Source organism: Aquarana catesbeiana, linkage group LG08 (assembly GCF_042186555.1).
Source record: "Aquarana catesbeiana isolate 2022-GZ linkage group LG08, ASM4218655v1, whole genome shotgun sequence".
NCBI lineage: Eukaryota > Metazoa > Chordata > Amphibia > Anura > Ranidae > Aquarana > Aquarana catesbeiana.
In genome coordinates, this window is record NC_133331.1 from 94,199,942 (window position 1) to 94,221,189 (window position 21,248).

The 21,248-nt window shown below is 41.2% G+C and overlaps 1 protein-coding gene across 1 annotated transcript in view; it reads right to left on the minus strand.

Moving 5' to 3' along the window:
- Window positions 1-21,248, minus strand: part of PDZD7 (PDZ domain containing 7) — a 135,070-nt gene that overhangs the window by 42,915 nt on the left and 70,907 nt on the right. The window contains exons 7-9 of the mRNA XM_073596166.1: window positions 19,647-19,707; window positions 17,954-18,454; window positions 16,703-16,894 (exon numbers count right to left, since the gene is read on the minus strand). Coding sequence (XP_073452267.1) covers window positions 16,703-16,894; window positions 17,954-18,454; window positions 19,647-19,707 — 754 coding nt within the window. The remainder of the gene's footprint in view (window positions 1-16,702; window positions 16,895-17,953; window positions 18,455-19,646; window positions 19,708-21,248) is intronic.

Sequence of the window (21,248 nt, forward strand, 5' to 3'; positions counted from 1 at the left end):
ACACTGACATATAAAGATGCATCAGTAGCAGAAATCAAATCAAATGCTGAGACAGCTGCAATATTTATATATTATTAACAAGCAGTAAGTTAAAATAGAAAAGTATCTAAAAGATCAATAATAACATATACCATTCTTGCTGCTAAATCCAATAGTCTCTTGCAGAGCTTCACTGGCCGCTGAAACTTTCAGCTTCTGATAGTTCCTTGTGTATCAGGTACCTGAATTCCTCACTGCATGCTGGTAATATTATTGTTCTTTTACAGACTTAAAACAAGCTCTCAATTACTTTTGTAGCTGCAAGCACAGTGGAAAAATTGATCCTTAAAGTTCAAAGTAGAAGCAGAGAAGTTGTTCAAATCATTTGTCTGTAGCTCAGCTCACTCCGTTTCCAACCATCCAACAGTGACATACAGCCTTCTCATCTCTAATGTACACAAAGAGTAGATGCTCTGGGAGGGGAAGCAGGGTGAACTGAGCTGCTGAGAGAAGAATACAAATGACTTTGACTAGTATGTCTCAACTAGTCTCTCAGAAGTGAACTTTGAGGATGAACTAAACTATAGTACCTGCAGCTACAAGGCATGTTGTACAGTTCATTTAGTCCATGTTAAGAATTTGTAAATACCGTATATACTCGAGTATAAGTCGAGTTTTTCAGCACATTTTTTTGTGCTGAAAGTGCCCCCCTCGACTTATACTCGAGTCAAGCTCTTTTCTGCAGCAAAAAATTTCATTTTCCGAACCGACTTTGGGGCCCCGTATCTCAGGGCCACTTGGTGCTAGGAACCCCAAATTTGGGGTGCAAACCCAGTGGAACTGGTACCATAATATATTTAAAAAGATGAAGTTCCTAGCACTAAGTGGCCCCGAGATACGAGGCCCCAAATCCGGTTTGGAAAATGTCATTCTTTGCTACAGAAAAGTGCTTGACATTTTCTGAACCGATTTTTGGGGCCCTGTATCTCGGGGCCACTTGGTGCTCGAAACCCCAGCTTTGGATATTTGATGGTGCTCTGGGTTTGCACACCAAATTTGGGGTTCTTAGCACTAAGTGGCCCCAAGATACGGCCCCAAATTTTGGCTGCAGCTAGGAGGCATCTAGGAACCCTTAACTACCGAGTTTGAAGTTCGGGGGACCTATGGCTGCAAATGGGCACAGTGAGGCATGCAAATGGGCACAGTGAGGCTGCAAATGGGCATTGTTGACCCTCTTTTCCACTTACAGTAGCTGTGCATTTCTCACCCTCGTCTTATACTCGGGTCAATAAGTTTTTCCCATTTTTTTGTGGTAAATTAGGGCCTCGACTTATACTCGAAACGACTTATACTCGAGTGTATACGGTACTTAAATGTCCTTAGCTTGGCCACAGACTTACTTATATAACAATGTCTTTAAATTATTTATTTTTGGAAAAATACTTTTATACATTTTTATAACTGGTTGATTTGGTTCTTTTGATTTTTGGAATGAAAGCACCAAACATAGTCAGTAAAATTAGAGCTCTTAATCATTGTTGGCCTGGGCAATGACCTTCCGCTAGGACTGTCTGACATATCACATTTTTTTCCAGGGTGGCCCTTGTAAACTGATTTACTGGCGAGTCCACCATACTCCAGTCTGAAACTGCACCCTTTTCAACCAATTCATCTTAGCAGTGCTATGCATCTTTATATGTTTTCTGCATTTGAATCAAAGATATCTCCGCACACTGTGTTAGTAAATTACCCTTTTTCAGGCTTCTGATCATAAATTTCTGAACAATGTTAACTAGAAAAAATAGAAACAAAATTACAGCATGGATTAAAAAAATCATTAAGAGTACCATCTGTGAAAAAAAACAACCTTCAGGAAAACCCAATAGAGACCCAGGAACTATTACTGGTGACTTTCTACTGAAAACTTTAGTCTCATGGTAATGATGATCATTTCTAAACATTCTGAGCTACTGACCTGGAATAAGCATACAGCAAATACAGTCAGATCTGCATGCTTGTTCAAAGTCAGTGACTCAGAAAGAGACAAAGGCCTTAGGATCAGCATGACAGCCAGTCAACTAGCCTTTTCAGATGGTGAAATCAGCATGGTTCTCTCAGCAAAGCTTTCCTATATGTTTTCTTTATATAGTACATACACACTATTCATAATGTATAAAATGTTTTGTGTAATCACAATTGTAATTATATGCCGTTGCAGACGTTCTGAATGGTATAAAACTGGTATCACCGAGTAGAACATCAGCTCTGTGGGATATAGCTAAATCAATAGAATGAGGTAATGGAGTGCCAGTAATAGATCTTTTACTGACGTTCCATGACCTCCTTCTATTGATCCATGATGTAAATCCCCATTTAGAGCTCCTTTATTATGTGAACAGCCTACTGACTGTCTCTTATTTCATTATCAACAAAACCTGATCTATCCCCACCATACTCACCTCTCCACTACCCAGCATGTAATGTAGACAAAAGAATATGCAACAAGGCCCTGTTGAAAAGACTGAGCGGGAATTCCCTTTATATATTATACAATAATTGTTGTTAAATCCTTTGCTTGAGAATGAAAAAAAAAAGGAGGTGTACAGTAATATGTCTAGCTAATAAAGGTATAGACAAATAAATGGTAGGAAAGCTAAACATATCCTGTAAAACAAAAAAAACTCACAGGAACTTCAATGGGAAGCATATAGAAGAACTGTTATTTAGTTGTATTCTCTGCTATTCCTGTAATTATGCCTATTGCATCAGAATGTATTTGCTACCATGTGATGAGGACTCTTCTCATTGCAACCCAGGAGCAACAGTTGAGCTTTCTTTCCACCAACACTAGTCTAATGGGAAGAACACAAAGGTCATTGTTCCACAAGTCTTACTATTGCTATTAATTTTACTTTTAGATGCTTTTGGTCTTGCTCTATAATCTACTGTACTCGTAGTGGATTTATCCTACAATGGTTTTCACAACTCTTTTGAGCAGAACATTAGCTTGCTAAAAGTACACCTAAAGAGATTTGAAGGTAAATTAAATACAGGATCAGGATAGGAGAGAAGGTAAATTGGATTGTGCTCTAAATCCTTCTTACTAGTGACAGGCTTATCATAGTGCAAAGTGTCACTGTGCAGTAATGTGGGCCTGTTCAAAACTGCTGTAATTCTGCTGAAAAGTAAGAATTTTGCAGGACATAAGCGTTTCTTTTTTACTTATGTCTCCTTTAGTTATCTATAAGAATTCTACAACAAAAAATTTGATATATACACATTTTTCCAGACAAATGTATAGTGCACAAAATGTTCCTTTGTGACCTCTTTCTGTCCCTAATGTTGTATATGGTATGTGCTCTCTCTGGCTGGATTCCGCTTTAGGGCCTGTTACTCCATGTCTGTTGAACTGTGTTTTTTTTTTTTTTTTTGCTCACCACTGCACAATCGTTTTTTTATGTGCCCTGTTCACAACTTACATGAGCAGTGGTGTACAGAAACACGCAGCTTGTCCACCTTATAGAGTGCTTTAGAGAAGAGAGTAGGCCTACTCTGGAATAAGCAGTAAGGCTGGATTCACACCTATGCAGTTTTAGTGCTTTTTGCATTTTGCAGATTTGCACTACAGAATGTGTTCCATAGGAAACCATGTTAAATGTACTGTACTGCAAATCTGCAAGATGCAAAAAGCACTAAAACTGCATAGGTGTGAATCCAGCCTAAGATTCTAACATCAAGTCTAGACTAAGGCTCGATTCACACCTATGCATGTTGCTTTTGAGCGTTTTTGGAGGTTTTTTTTTCATGCTTGCCACGTTTTTGAGCCGCGTTTTTGCCGCGTTTTTGCGGCGTTTTTGCCGCGTTTTTGCCGCGATTTGCGTTTTGCGTTTTTTTTTTTTTTTTTTTTCATTTTTTTTTCCAGTCTTAAAAAAAAATTACAAAAAAAAAAAATAAAAAAAAAAAAAAAAAAAAAAACGGCAAAAACGCACCAAAAACGCTGCAAAAACGGTGCACTTGCGTTTTTGATGCTTGTCCATTGAAAACCATTACATGCAAAACGCTGCTTTTTGCATGAAAAAAAGTCCCCGACCCTTTCCAAAAACGCAGAGATACAAAAAAGCATTGATGTGAACATGTTCCATAGGAACCCATGTTAAAAAATTCCCGTGCATTTCTGCAAAATGCAAAATGCATCAAAAAACGCGCTAGTGTGAATGGGGCCTAAGAGCAGAGCTTCCTGCTGGCTGGCTACAGAATGCAAGTACCGTATTTATCGGCGTATAACACGCACTTTTTTCCCCTTAAAATCAGGGGAAAATCTTGGGTGCGTGTTATATGCCAATCCCCCGCCTACTGTGAGACTCTCGGCGGCTTTCGGTCGCTCTCGACGGCTCTCGCAGTCTCGCGTGAGCGGCCGAAAGCCGCAGTTCTCGGCCGAGAGCCGCCGAGAATGGCCGAGAGCAGCCAAAAGCCATCGAGAGCCGCCGAGAATGGCGGCGCCATTTTTAAACGGGAGTTCAGTGTACTGACAAGGCTGCAATGATGGACACTGACAAGGCTGCAATGATGGACAAGGCTACAGCTGGACACTGGCAATGCTACACTGACACTGACAAAGCTGCAGATGGACACTGATAAGGCTGCATTGATGGGCATTTAAATGTAAGTTTTTTTCCTTAAACTTCCCTCCTAAATGTTTTTTTCCTTAAAATTCCCTCCTAAACTTGGGGCGCGTGTTATACGCCGATAAATACGGTAAATAAAGAAATCAACACTTGTTACACCAAACTGTTCAGAGGCAACTTCTCTTCTATAGTAAGACATTAGATAGCTTCCCTTAAAACTTCAGGACGTTTTTTTATCCAGATTCTTGAGGAAAGTGTCTTGCTGTGCATAAAATCAGTCAAATGTTTGTTCTACTTGAATTTATGGGTTATATGAACTACAGTACTCTGAATTGTAAGTAAGCTGCCTGATTTCTGGGAAGTAATATCTCTGAAACAAGGATTGCTTTTGAACAGTGTGGTTTAACAAGTGGCAGTTACTTCATAGACTATTGAATCACTGGCTGATATAACCCATAAACAGATTCCTTAGCATCATGCCCTCCATATGGCCAAGTTGGAGTCCTGAGAGTCAACCAACAGCATACACTACAGTGAGGGAAAAAAGTATTTGATCCTCTGCTGATTTTGTACATTTGCCCACTGAAAAAGAAATGATCAGTCTATAATGTTAATGGTAGGTTTATTTTAATAGTGAGAGACAGAATAACAAAAATATTCAGAAAAAGGCATTTCAAAAACGTTATAAATTGATTTGTATTTTAATGAGTGAAATAAGTATTCGCTCCTCTGTCAATACGCAAGATTTCTGTCTCCCAGGTGTCTTCTATACAGGTAACGAGCTGAGATAAGATTAAAGGGAGTGCTCCTAATCTCAGCTTGTTACCTGTATAAAAGAAACCTGTCCATAGAAGCAATCAGATTCCAATCTCTCCACCACGGCCAAGACCTAGAGATGCTTTCCAAGGATGTCAGGGACAAGATTGTAGACCTACACAAGGCTGGAATGGGCTACAAGACCATCGCCAAGCAGCTTGATGAGAGGGTGACAACAGTTGGTGCGATTATTCGCAAATGAAAGAAGCACAAAATAACTGTCAATCTCCTTCGGTCTGGGGCTCCATGCAAGATCTCACCTCGTGGAGTTTCAATGATCATGAGAATGGTGAGGAATCAGCCCAGAACTACACGGGAGAATCTTGTCAATGATCTCAAGGCAGCTGGGACCATAGTCACCAATAAAACAATTAGTAGATATATAAAATGGGGTGATGGCGCTCCCTATACTTGATTGGGCGAGTGAGTAAAAAAAGAAATAAAAAGAATTAAATTGGAAATAATAAAAATAATAAAGACCAATGTGCTGGCTCCACAGCGGAGATGCCCCACCTATTTACAGGTTATGTGTATAACCAGGGGTGCTATTAAATATATATGATCCCCTTACAAGGTGGATGATTATTATACTAGTGGTAGTGGTATTTTGTGAATACACTCATCAGGTGTAAAAATATAACATAAATAAAGTCCCTATGAGTACCAAACCAATATAACTCATATATGTATAAACTTATCAGTGTACAGTGCAATATACAGTGATGAATTGATATTTCCATACGATACAATTGACCAATTCAATAAATGGTATGCAGCTACCAGGTTAAAAGTCCATGAGCATATTAGGTGAACTGTGTTCAAAAAATTATTAGTCCATAATTAGTGTATACAGATATCTTCAAAAACGGTGATAAGAGTGACTTGAGTGCTCTAAATCTCCTTGGTGACTCAGTGCTCCCCCTCAAGGGTCCCCACTCACCAGATCCAGTCACCCCAAAAGGGGCACTATGCATATGAATATGGCCTCCGTGATCTCCTTGTCGGCGTGGTCATTGGGGTTCCAGGGATAATCCTCAGCATTCATAGGGGAGTAGAGCTTGGTCCGTCCAGTTCCTGAAGGCGGCTTCGTGCATGTAACCTGAGAACAGGCAGTGAGTCCTCCCTCGTGTGCAGCCACGCCCTCCCCCTCCCCCTCCAGCTGGGCTGACATCATCGCTCCTCGGCACGGAGCTCCGGCCGGACTTCCCTCCTCAATGTGGAATCACTGCCTGTTCTCAGGTTACATGCACGAAGCCGCCTTCAGGAACTGGACGGACCAAGCTCTACTCCCCTATGAATGCTGAGGATTATCCCTGGAACCCCAATGACCACGCCGACAAGGAGATCACGGAGGGCATATTCATATGCGTAGTGCCCCTTTTGGGGTGACTGGATCTGGTGAGTGGGGACCCCTTGAGGGGGAGCACTGAGTCACCAAGGAGATTTAGAGCACTCAAGTCACGGTTTTTGACAACTCTTATCACCGTTTTTGAAGATATCTGTATACACTAATTATGGACTAATAATTTTTTGAACACAGTTCACCTAATATGCTCATGGACTTTTAACCTGGTAGCTGCATACCATTTATTGAATTGGTCAATTGTATGGTGGTTTATGGGCATATTGTTATTATCTATGATGGTAATATTGTTTAAATTCACGTATTGGAAATGATCAATTCATCACTGTATATTGCACTGTACACTGATAAGTTTATACATATATGAGTTATATTGGTTTGGTACTCATAGGGACTTTATTTATGTTATATTTTTACACCTGATGAGTGTATTCACAAAATACCACTACCACTTGTATAATAATCATACACCTTGTAAGGGGATCATATATGTAATAGCACCCCTGGTTATACACATAACCTGTAAATAGGTGGGGCATCTCCGCTGTGGAGCCAGCACATTGGTCTTTATTATTTTTATTATTTCCAATTTAATTTTTTTTATTTATTTTTTTACTCACTCGCCCAATCAAGTATAGGGAGCGCCATCACCCCATTTTATATATCTACTTATTTCTGAAGCACCTTCTAGGGAGCTTCTTCAGGGTGGCTGCATACCTACATATTGTCTTAAGTAAGGAAAAAATGTGAAAGTTGCGCCAGCTCTTGGATGGAAGTGAAGCAGCCAACACAGCAAAATGACCGTTTGCAAAGTGAAAGTTGGAGTGAAGAAGTGTGGCGCTAATGGGTAGTGGGACTCCTGTCGCTAAAACAGGTAGAAAAAGTGGTTAGGAGAGAGTGGAAACTCCTTTAGTGTAAAAGTGTTTGTAAGGTATACATAAAAATATATATTGGGTAATAAACACAGTACAAGTGAAAACCCAGTATGTGTTGAAGAATATGAAAAAACTCAGTGAAAAAGAAAATTTAGAAGAAACTAGTTAAGAAAACAATCAAAAATATATGGTACAGCAAATACATATCAATGTAAGGTGAGCTGAGTGTGTTAATCCACAGAATTGGAGTTCAATGGAGGTGGTAGATCAGAAAAAGAGCACCAGTATCCCCAAGGGGAAAAATACAAAAAATATATATATATACAGAGGAACTCAAAAGTCTTTTAAATGGCAAGATGGGATAGTCTCATTCAGTCCCACAGGTAATTAGATGTAAACTGTCTTCTCAAGAGGTAACCTGAGGGTTATTGAGGAAGGACCCGACCAATGTGTTGGATCTTGGCTCAAATGGATAATTCTCACCAGGAGACAGGCAGAAGCAAAAAAGCAAAAGAATGCCCTTACCAGATCCGGTGGACTCACAGGCCGTAGCGGTGAGTCAAACGAGCCTATACCGTTAAACGGTGTGGGGTAAAGGTGTGTGGGAGAACTTGTAGACCATCTTGTCAGCAGTCCTCATACGAAGCACCGATTTGGAGTCCGGGATCCCCAGGGTATGGTTCCAATCAGCAGATCACCGTTTCCTCAGAAAACCATCATATGTGCAAATAGGCAAAAAAGGAAAAAAAAAGGAAGAAAACTCCACATAGTGTAAATCCTTAATTAGCAAAAAGCATAAGCGCACTTTATTTAGGGAGTGTACTCCAAAAAAATGTTGTTACAAGCAAGGGGCGGTAAAAACTCGGCCCAAAAAAAATTAAAAACCGGCATAAAAGTAATAAAAACAGGCGCAGTCTCATACCCCAGCAGAAGCCTTGGGAGGCGAAACGCGTCGGGTCCTATGTTTATACCCCACCACCATCCACTGCGCCTGTTTTTATTACTTTTATGCCGGTTTTTAATTTTTTTTGGGCCGAGTTTTTACCGCCCCTTGCTTGTAACAACATTTTTTTGGAGTACACTCCCTAAATAAAGTGCGCTTATGCTTTTTGCTAATTAAGGATTTACACTATGTGGAGTTTTCTTCCTTTTTTTTCCTTTTTTGCCTATTTGCACATATGATGGTTTTCTGAGGAAACGGTGATCTGCTGATTGGAACCATACCCTGGGGATCCCGGACTCCAAATCGGTGCTTCGTATGAGGACTGCTGACAAGATGGTCTACAAGTTCTCCCACACACCTTTACCCCACACCGTTTAACGGTATAGGCTCGTTTGACTCACCGCTACGGCCTGTGAGTCCACCGGATCTGGTAAGGGCATTCTTTTGCTTTTTTGCTTCTGCCTGTCTCCTGGTGAGAATTATCCATTTGAGCCAAGATCCAACACATTGGTCGGGTCCTTCCTCAATAACCCTCAGGTTACCTCTTGAGAAGACAGTTTACATCTAATTACCTGTGGGACTGAATGAGACTATCCCATCTTGCCATTTAAAAGACTTTTGAGTTCCTCTGTATATATATATATTTTTTGTATTTTTCCCCTTGGGGATACTGGTGCTCTTTTTCTGATCTACCACCTCCATTGAACTCCAATTCTGTGGATTAACACACTCAGCTCACCTTACATTGATATGTATTTGCTGTACCATATATTTTTGATTGTTTTCTTAACTAGTTTCTTCTAAATTTTCTTTTTCACTGAGTTTTTTCATATTCTTCAACACATACTGGGTTTTCACTTGTACTGTGTTTATTACCCAATATATATTTTTATGTATACCTTACAAACACTTTTACACTAAAGGAGTTTCCACTCTCTCCTAACCACTTTTTCTACCTGTTTTAGCGACAGGAGTCCCACTACCCATTAGCGCCACACTTCTTCACTCCATATTGTCTTAAGTGCAGTCATCACACTTTATACCAATAAAACAATTGGTAACACATTACGCTGTGAAGGACTGAAATCCTGCTGCGCCCGCAAGGTCCCCCTGCTCAAGAAAGCACATGTACAGGTCCACCTGAAGTTTACTAATGAACATCTGAATGATTCAGAGGAGAACTGGGTGAAAGTGCTGTGCGTCAGGTGAGACCAAAATCGAGCTCTTTAGCATGAACTCAACTCGCCGTGTTTGGATGAGGAATGCTGCCTATGACCCCAAGAACACCATCCCCACCATCAAACATGGGGATGGAAACATTATGCTTTGGGGTTGTTTTTCTGCTAAGGGGACAGGACCATTTTACTGCATCAAATGGACATTGGATGGGGCCATGTACCATTAAATCTTGGGTGAGAACCTCCTTCCCTCAGCCAGGGCATTGAAAATGGATCATGAATGTGTATTTCAGCATGACAATGACCCAAAACACATGGCCAAGGAAACAAAGGAGTGGCTCAAGAAGAAGCACATTAAGGTCCTGGAGTGGCCTAGCCAGTCTCCAGACCATAATCCCATAGAAAATATGTGGAGGGAGCTGAAGGTTCGAGTTTCCAAACGTCAGCCTCAAAACCTTAAAGACTTGGAGAGGATCTGCAAAGAGGAGTGGGACAAAATCTCTTCTGAGATGTGTGAAAACCTGGTGGCCAACTACAAGAAACGTCTGACCTCTGTGATTGCCAACAAGGGTTTTGCCAACAACTACTAAGTCATGTTTTGTGAAGGGATCAAATACTTATTTCACTCATTAAAATGCAAATCAGTTTATAACTTTTTTGTTGTTATTATTGTTATTCTGTCTCTTGCTGTTAAAATAAACATACCATTAAAATGATAATCTGATAATTTCTTTGTCAGTGGGCAAACGTACAAAATCAGCAGGGGATCAAATACTTTTTTTTCTCACTGTATAGTGATGAAAATACAGTAGCACTGGCGGGGCTAACACGTTTACAATGCAGCCCTGGTGTCCCAAGAATGTTTACAGTAGATCATTAGGCAATATAAGTTAAAACATTAAAGGATCAGTCTACCAAAAAGTGATATTTTAGTTAGAGGTACAGAATGGAGATCTGAGTTGGACCCATACTTCCTATATGTCTTATACTCTAATGCCCCGTACACACGGTCGGACTTTGTTCGGACATTCCGACAACAAAATCCTAGGATTTTTTCCGACGAATGTTGGCTTAAACTTGTCTTGCATACACACGGTCACACAAAGTTGTCGGAAAATCCGATCGTTCTGAACGCGGTGACGTAAAACATGTACGTCGGGACTATAAACGGGGCAGTGGCCAATAGCTTTCATCTCTTTATTTATTCTGAGCATGCGTGGCACTTTGTCCGTCGGATTTGTGTACACACGATCGGAATTTCCGACAATGGATTTTGTTGTCGGAAAATTTTATATCCTGCTCTCAAACTTTGTGTGTCGGAAAATCCAATGGAAAATGTGTGATGGAGCCTACACACGGTCGGAATTTCCGACAACAAGGTCCTATCACACATTTTCCGTCGGAAAATACGACCGTGTGTATAGGGCATAAGAGCGAGATGTTCCTGCCATCATTTCTGATTCTGTTTCTGTCCATCCTGTGATTTTGGGGTTTCTTGCCTACCATTTGGTGTTGCACCTCCTGTTACATCTTCCGTAGTATAAAGCAGGGATGTCCAATTTGTGGCCCCAGAAAATTTAGCATGTGGCCCAGGCCCATCTGGAGGGACATCGAGGATGCCGTGCAACCACAGCAGCCACGGCAGCCGACACAGACAAGCCAAGCGCATGCACGTCTGTAGGGATGCCATGCAAACATAGCAGCTGCGGCTAGACATGTGCAGAACGGAAACATTTGTTTTGTTTCGGATACATTCATTAGGTTTCTAATTAATTTGGTTGATTCATTTCGTTTTATTTAATTTAATAACTTTCAAACTAATTTCAAATTTTTGGGAGGACTCGAATTTGAATGGGTCAAAAAATGATCGGCCGATTCGAATTCTGTGTGAAGAATAGCTGATTGCTATGGAGCAGGCCGGGAAGTCGGCCACTGCAATCCTTAACAACCGAATACATTCAGCTGTCAGCGGGGAAGCTCAGGGAAACAAAACAGCGTTGGGTCCCCCTCCCAATCCATACCAGGCCCTTTTTTAAAATTTTGGCATGGGGTTCCACTTAAAATCTGTACCAGACGTAAGGGTCTGGTTTGAAATTTCGGGGGGACCCCACGCAATTAAAAAAAAAAAGTCATGGGGTTCTCCTTAAAATCCATACCTAAATCCGAAGGGCCTGGTATGCATTAGGGGGGACCCGACGCTGATTTTTTTCACATTTTTAATGCTATGCTAAATAAACAATGCTAAAAATACAAAAAAAAGTATAAAATTCCGAAAAGGAATTGGTCCATTGACACAATAATGAACTAAATCGTTTTTGGAATTCATTATTTTGTATATTTAGAAATCAGAATAGCTGGTTGTTAACAACCATGGCTCATCTGCAGTCAGTGGGATTCCTTGCTGACAGCAGAATGTAAACTAAGGCGAGAGGCGGGACCGGAAGTGGATGGTGGAGTGAGATGGTGAGGTGAGGAGTGCATGTGTGCGTCTCCCCCACTCCCACCATAGAATGAAGTGAATACCTTCCCATGTGTGTAAGAGGGATATACAGCGCGCCAAGGCTGGAATCCTGAATCCGGCAGCCCCTGTGTCTATCTGCCCCCCTGCCGGCTCCCATCTACAGAAGCCGAAGCCGCGCTACAGAAGCCAAAGCCGTGCTGCACCTTTCCTTAAGCATCGGCGGCTTCCGAAAGAGCCCGAAGTTCCGAAGCAGAGCAGGGACAGGCAGAGCCGAGCAGTGACGCGGCGAGTTCTCGCGGGAACGTGCGGGAACACGCTGAAGCAGAGCCGCCTCGCTGGTCCTAGACGCCAGCGCCGAAGACAGTGTGGGAAAAGGGATCCGGAGTGCAGAGACGCTGTACCCCCCCCTGTAGCAACGGCCTAGCGGTACACAGCGGCATACAGAGGACCTTGGGGTGAGTGTACAGGCTTATATACACACTTTGCCTTGCCTTACAGTATGCCTTACTGAACTGTTTTAGCTGGTCCCGGTGAAGACACTCTGTTTAAAGCTACCCAAGCTCTCTAAACTTTATACATTTTCCGTTACCGGAAGAATTTCATATATGCAAGTTCACTTAGGAGATGCAGTGGAACTTACTGGCGTTATATGGCAACATAGCGATATACCATAATACACAGGCATATTACACCGTGAAGATTAACAACAGTTTAATCACTAGGACTCTAGTCAGCAACAAGCTGAATCACCTTAAGTGTTGTCTGGTGCACTGGCCACTTTATACACCAATTAAAGTCTGGCCCCTAGCCCCGTTGCGGGGGGATTGTACTAGCACAAATAAACCATTCGGTAGAGGCCGGAGCAGTCAGCCATGACTACAAGAAGGAAGGGGGATGAGCACGCAATTGTGGAACCGATGGGGTCTCAGTCCCTGCGGTCAGCTAAAGAAAAAGATAAGGAAAAAGGCGGAGTCTCAACGGCAGCAGGGGCAACCGCAGCCGCGGTTGCGGCAACCGCAAAACTGGAGAGGCTGGTTAACATAACAGACCACACACCAACGAAAGGTGGGCAGCAGACACAAAGTAAAACAACGGCAGACAGGAAGAGCCTGGGCCAGATGAGTGCGCTCCCAAACAATACTACATTTAAGAACCCCTCAAACAAAGGGGCGAGCATGGTGGGGAAAATATCGGAAATAAACAGTACACAGACACAAGTATCAGAAGGTGAACCATCTCATAAAGAGATACTTGCCGCAGTTAACTCCTGTAAACAATCCCTGAGCAATATGGAAGACCAGATGAAAGCTATGAGAGAAGAACTAGTCCACGTCAGTCAAGACCTTAAGAAAATCGCAGAAAGAGTGACAGAAACTGAAGGGAGAATAAGCCTGCTAGAAGACGACCTAAAACCAATGAAACAAGAGTTAAAAGTACAGAAAGATCAGATAAAAAGGCTTCTGGAAAAATTTGACGAAATGGAAAACAGATTCAGGAGAGACAATGTGAGGATAGTTGGGCTCCCAGAGAAGAGTGAGGGGCTAGACCCAGCAGGTTTTTTGGAAAAATGGCTAATTGAGACGTTTGGAGTAGAAACATTCACACAGCAGTTCTCCATTGAGAGGGCACATAGGGTTCCATTTAGACCCCCCGCCCAGGGTAGCCCCCCAAGAGCTCTCCTTTTGAAGTTCTTAAATCACAAGGACAAGGTGACCCTCCTTCGAAGGGCTCTGGAAAAGGGGAACCTATACTATAACGGAGCCAAGATTTCAATGTACCCCGACTTCTCACCTGAACTACAGAAGCGCAGGATGGAATTTCTGGGCATCAAACGTAGCCTCCAAGTGTATGACATTACGTATGCGCTCCTCTACCCTGCTAGGCTTCGGGTAAATGCGCTGGGGGGTAGTCAGATATTTGAATCCCCAGAGAAAGCGCGAGCATGGTTGGAAGAAAAGAAAGATCAACTCTTGCCGAAATAAAACAGGGGCTGCAAACTGGAATGTAAATGTAAATCTAAATGAGGAAGGAAGAATATAATAGGATATAACTTATAAGTGTGGGGTGGGGGGTCTCACTGGGGTGCAAATAAACAAGATAGGTGTTTGTACGGGTGTGAGATGGAGGGAGGGGAGAGGGAGTGGGGGGAGGGAGGGAGGATGGAGGGGAAGAAGGGTAGAGGTAGAGGAATGGGTGACGGTCATTAAAAAAGCCTACAAGGGGGACCTAGAGAGGTGGGGGGGGGGGGGAGGGGAGGGATGGGGGAGGAGGGTAAAGGTGGGTAAGGATCATAATAGGAAAATACAAAAAGGGCACGATTGCACTTTAAAAAGAAAAAGAAGAATATCTTCTCCTCAAAGCCACACTGAATGCACTTGTAAATTATAGATAGTCATGGTAAATATGTATTTCACGTATAGTATATATGAGTCTTTTAAATTTGTAGTCACTAAAATAAAAAGATGGTGGAATGGGGAAAAGCCCCTCTTATCAGCAGAGATAAGTATTCTAGGTAATTGGGAACGGGGGGCGTTAGAGAGAGGACCCAGTGGTGGGGAGGTAGGTTCCCCCTTTTTTTTTTTTTTTTGTTGCTCCTTTATTTTTCAGTATTCTATCTCTCTCGCCTTTCTGTGGCGGTAGTTTACCCGCCCTTTATTGCTGTTTTTTCCTCTAACTTAGATTTCCCGTTTATAAATACAAGTAATAAAATATGGTCCTGAATATTAGCTCATGGAATGTTAGAGGATTGGGTTCCCCTGCTAAACGAGCAGCGGTAAATGAGGGTTTAAATACACTCAAAGTCGAAATTGCCTGCCTGCAGGAGACACACCTGACAAAAGATTCAAAAAATAACTTATGGAAAAAGAGATATCAACATCAGTTTCACTCTACATATACCTCCTATTCTAGAGGAGTTTCAATCTTGGTCGGTAGTGGGGTAACGTTCACCTGCAGGCAGTGCAAGATAGACGATGAGGGACGGTATGTGTTTTTGCACTGTGTAATGGAGAATCTGGAATGTATATTGGTCAATTTATATATCCCGCCACCGTTTAAACTGGATATTCTGTGCATCCTGTTGGAATTCATAATAGATAAGGCAGAATTACCAGTTATAGTGGTTGGGGACTTTAATATGGTTTTAGATAATAAAATAGACAGACTCCCAGGGGGGAAACAGCGTCAGAAAAAACAGGAAAACCGGGTAGAATGTAAACTAAGCAAATGCCAGTTTAAAAAAACAAAACAAAAAAGCAGCGTGGGGGTCCACCCTCCAATCCATAATAGGCCCTTCAGATCTGGTATGAAGTTTAAGGGGAACCCCGCGCCAAAATAAAAAAAAAACTATTGCGTGGAGTCGCCCCCCAAAAAAATCATAAAAATCTAACAGGCAAAGTGTACACCCCATTTAATATCCACAGCAGGTGTGCAGACCTGACAACTCAAAACATAGATCTCAATAATATAGTTCAAAAGAAATTTTAAAAAATGTCAGGTCATTTTCACTTTCCAGCATCTAAAAAAACTAAAATATCAGTTTTGACTAAAACGACTCTTTAAAGGGAACATCAAACAATTATATTGAAAGTTTCATGTCAAATCTGGAGTAACTAATAAGAGTACAGAAGGTGAAACAAGGCCCAGCAGGCAAGTGGGCCCTTGCATGACTTACTGTATACCCATCTAGCTGTGGTCTTACATTACATTCTTTACAAAATAAATCTTTTTTCATCACACCCCTGTTCTTTGGTTCGAGCCTTGAATTGTGTTATTGTGCCATTTCAGAAACAAAAAGGAATACAGTATGTGATGCTTCAGATTTGAATTTCGATTTCGTAGTAATAAGTGTCTTATTTCCATACTAATACATGGATATGAATTTATTTTGTGTATTTGTGCTTACAAGAAGGCATATAAACAAGATCTGAGAATTGTGATGAAGCACATGATTAAAGCGGAGTTCCGCTTAAAAAAAAATAAAAAGTCAGCAGCCTCAAATACTGCAGCTGCTGACTTTAATAATTGGACACTTACCTGTCCCAGGGTTCAGCAATGTGGAGGATCGAAGCCCCGCTCATCTCCCCCTCCGCTCGGTGGCGCTGGCATTGTAACTGTGGGCGCCCAGCACCCACTGCGCATGCGCGAGCCGCGCGCCGTGACTGGCCGCGCAATCATCTGGGACCTGTGACGTGTCCCAGATGATTGCCTAATGGGCAGGGGAAGAGGTGTTCTTCCTTCCGGCGCCGAGGGTGTCGAGGGAAGTGACGTAAGGAGCCAAGGTGAGTAAGGAGGCAGATTACGAGGGACCTCCTAGCAACAGGTATTAAGAGGTGAGTAAAAAAAAAATGTTTTCTTCCAAATGTTATTAATCATTTTTAATGCAGCTGAAAAATGCTAAAATAATTTTTGGAGTGGAACTACACTTTAAAGAAAGAAGGAGTTCATGGCAAAGTCTATTTACCTTTTTCTGATTCACCTGGTGACGGCGACCTTGCTCTTCTTTTTGAATCAGGTGTGGAGGACTCCTTGCTGCCCTCTCCATTTTCTTTCGAGCGCCCGCCTTTAAAAAACAGGTTTAGGAAGGTTTTTGAACGCTGTAAGGTAATACTCTCGGGGGAACTCCTCTTTTCTTTTTTCTTCTTCTTTCGGGCTTCTGCATAAAAGAGCATTTTAAACTGAAATAAAACTTTTGTCCTTATTAAAAGGGAATATTGTATCTGCCATATTATATGGCTGCTTTATTGTCGTGTCATTGGTCATAGTGGAACTATGGCCTCCCATTAAGCAAAATATGTGCTGCTGCTCTTAATTATAAATGCATCAGAACCTACAGTTTTCTCTTAGTCCCACCGCAAAGGTCCATAAATACCTGTAGATCCTGCCAGTGAAGTCCACCCAATGCAACTCCCTGTGATAATGTGGGAATGATGCTGCACTCCTAAATTCAGAGCACAGTTGCCACTCTGCTGTGCCTGCTTGCACTAAAGTGGTATGAAAAAATATTGCAGGAGATAAGGGTAGCAGCATTGTCATTGCTGATTCACAAGCTTGAGCTGGTTAATCAGCCCCTGGCCAAATCAAGGTCCTGCCAAATGCTTTATGGGTTGACAGAACTGCCTGTGTTGCTGAAGCCCTCCCACTGTGAGCTGCAGTGTCAAGCTGCAGTGTCTGAGAGGGGGAGTGTGTGAGATAAAAATGAGGATTTGGCTCAGTTCTGGAAGGTAAAGAAAGTATTCTATTTTTTTTGTAACTGGATTTGGTACTTGTTTAGACTGTCATACAAGAACCTTTGGATGCACTTTCAAGAACTTCACTAAGCACTATTGGCATCTAAAACGTCACATATACTGTTATTGCCAGGACATGGCAAAAACCACAACCCCCATCCTTTGTAGAATGGGCCTGTGAAATGAATTCTATTTGCCATCTAGAAAATGTGATTGCCTGAGAAAAAGAATAAAACTGACGACTGCACCTTGACCTGGTCGGTCTGGAATCACTTCCAGCATTCCTCCGATTTCGCCTCCTACCTTTGATCTCCCTGTCTTACTACTTGCTATCTTTCTTGGATACCCAGTTTTAACTCTCTTCATAGTGCTTGGGTCTTGTATCAGTTTTATTGGACCAGATATCATTCATGCTCCCTCTGTCAATGGCTTAATTATTATGTGCATCCTATGTAGTAAATCACAAAAAAAGAGGAAAAACTCACCCCAAAGAGAAATGTAGCTCTGAGATCTTTTGATGGGTTTCCGGGGTTTGCTAAGTGCCAACAACAATGACGTTTTTGGAGATTCAGAATTAGGAAAATCCCCTTCAATTTGTTTCCTCTGTCTCCTCTTCAGCGGGGACTCTAACATGCTCTCAGAACGTATGGCAGTATCTTTAAGAAGGACAGGTGGGTGGACAGTTCTCTGCATTTTACTGCTCACCATCCCCAGTTTCTGAGCTTCATCAGAATCAGAAAATACAGGCGAAGATGAATGTTGATCTGTCTGGATGGCAGTTTCCGACCTGCCCATTAAGTGTGGGTCAAGTGATATTTCTGTAGAGATTCCAACATCAACCATTCCTGGTTCAAACATGGCAGAGCCAGAAATAAGTGCTTGGTGATAACCATTAACAATTCCTTGAGGGACACCAGAGGAATAGGAAGAAATAGAAGAGCTGGTTTCAGATGCTTGAGAGAGCTGCTGCAATTGGCCATTGGTTACTGGCAAAGGATGAAAGAAAAAACAAACAAAAAAAAAGTCAGTTTATTGAAACTTCCTGTATTAAATGTGAGATTAAAAAAACATTTCAACATCCCTCTGTAATCCTTTTGTGCCAAAGTAACACAGAGGAAAATTAAAGTAGGACTCCTTGAGCTGGCCAGGAAATCTGATCTTTTAAACTTTTCAAAATACAGTAAGCAATTTTGCAAACATAACCGCTCAACTTTTAATTTCCCTGTTTCTTGAAGGGATCACCATAAGGCCAGGCTAACATAAACAATGCTTTGTTCACATTTAGCCTGTCCTGATCAAAGCAGAGGAACCTACATACGCAGACCAGGACTGACAACACATGGATGAACCATGAGCTTAGATAGAGCTGGCTATACACAGTTAGAGAAATTCTGAAAAACCAACCAATTTTGTTTGAAAGCCCTGAAAATTTCATCAAGACCTGCTTTTTGAATGGAATCCCAAACGCATCAAACAGGGTTAATTACACTATGTATGATTTTTTTCCAACAAAAAACCCATTCACAGTTAGAATTTAGTTCATTGGTGCAACTTTCTTCGGCCTGCTCCTTTATATTTTCTTGTCACTGTGGTCAAAAACAAGCAACCAATTTACCCCAGTAACTATTAGAAATGTTTTTATTTTTGGAATTTTCTTTCGATGTTCGAAAAGGAAATTCTACTGGTATATGACCAAAGGGGCTACAATCGTCTACCATTTTTGTGATCATTTTCTCAAGTATGGTTTCTGATACCGAATCACTGAACCACACAGGCATGTAAAATAGATACCTTCCAAGCTTTAACACAAGGATAATGATCTTTATTTTCAACCATGTCGCTGTAATGTTCATATCTATTGGTTCTCAGCTAAAAATAACTATAATACAAAAAAAATAGGAAAAAAAAAGGGATTCTTATCCTGGAGTATTCGTTTTGTGATTTGAGTCTATTGTGTTTAAAAGTACAGTTATCCTTTCACGAATCTAGTCAAACATGTTATTTGGTTAGACACCACCCAAAGTGCACTGTGCATAACTATTATTAACTAAGCACAACTTGTTACTGTCAAATGCCAGGAGTCCGAATATCCCTGTCTATTCTATTCTCATAGAAAAATGATTGTCCTAGGAATCCTCAACAATGTTACATACTATAACTCTGCCATCCAGTACTTACATCGATTAAACCAACAATATTCTGCAATCATCTCTTTGTACGCAGGGTACATTCCCATCTCCTAAAAAAATACAGCCATGAATTAGAGATAAACAAACACATAGCTGCTAACACAAGATGGACTACAGAAAGTAAAACGTGATAGGTTTATGTGATGAATAATACATTCCTCTTCACAGATGAAACTGAATACACAGAGCCTTAAGTAAATGACCCAGCAATGCCTTGAGATGCAGCATGGGTGATGTTCAATGATTCCATTTCCTTCAGTGTGGAGGTAATTAGTGGTAAGTCATTTACATGGAAATCTACTCTTCGTTTCACTAGTTACACAGTTCAGTCCTATTTTTTTGCTTTATCTACAGATCTAACTAAGACATTTTTAACATATTTTTTAATTGTTTTATTGTTTAATGCACCATAAATGATGGAGGATATGGTACCTGTAAATCCAAGTAATCAGTGGAGTGAATAGTGTCCCCTCACTCCCCATAACATTGTATTATGCGTCCTTTTTTAAACACATAGTATTAAGTACCAGTTCCGCAATATGAAGGTTGTAATGCTGTTATTCACCCTATATACAGTATGTCCTCTTCTTGTGTCTGTATGCTAGTATGAACATATTTGCCAGCACACCATTGATTACATGCCTAAAGAAGGGGTCCTGCACTCTTCCAATGTAATGCGATCACTTTGAAAAAAACCTTTGGATGTTATTTGGAGATCCTTGGTGTGTTGGCAAATATGTTCATTGATCTGTCAAGTTTTCAGTCTCCAGCTGGTTGTTGCTGCAGTACGCGCTATCGTTAAGACCATTTCAGGAATATATGCAATTAAAGGACTATTCTGTCTTTTTCTGCTGTTACTTTTTTATGTCTCTATGTTCCAGGAACATATGCAATGGAAATATTGAAACCGCTGTATGCTGGTATGTGGGCATCTTGAACCTGACCCATTATGAATTATGGTCTTTCAGATAGCTGTCCACCTCTCCTTCCCAAAAAAGTTGATCACCTTGCAAAACAACACATTCAGTTTAATAGAAATGTAAAGCAAAACTTTTGTGTCTACATACACACATACATAAAAAAAAAAACATTATAAACACATTTTTTCCCCCCTTTTTTTAAATAAGTGATCACATATCCTCTGTTCTCAGCTGCATAAGAGTTAGGGGAGAAAAAACAGCAATACACCAATACACTGGTCTTTCCAGTGAATGGCTGCGGGACAGGGTGGGAGATGACAGGGTCAGGACAAGTCTGATCATTGGAGGAGAGCAGGCTGAGATCCCAGCACAGCTATAGAACTGACCACGATGTGCTCTCATGCTTTTGTGGTCAGTTTTAATTAGGAAAGCAAAGGGACTGGCAGGAACAACAGGGATTTCACACAAAGGAAACAATACAAAGAGAACAGGATACTTTTTCATACAATTACATGGTGGGTTTACATATTCTTTAAGCTTTGATGTTATATTTCTTACCAAACAGCGATCCTTCAATATCCTGAATCTGTGTGATTTGTATAGCATCAGATTCTAATGTTGCCTGTTTGAGGATATTTAGGATATCTAGGAATATAGAAACAGCTTCTCCC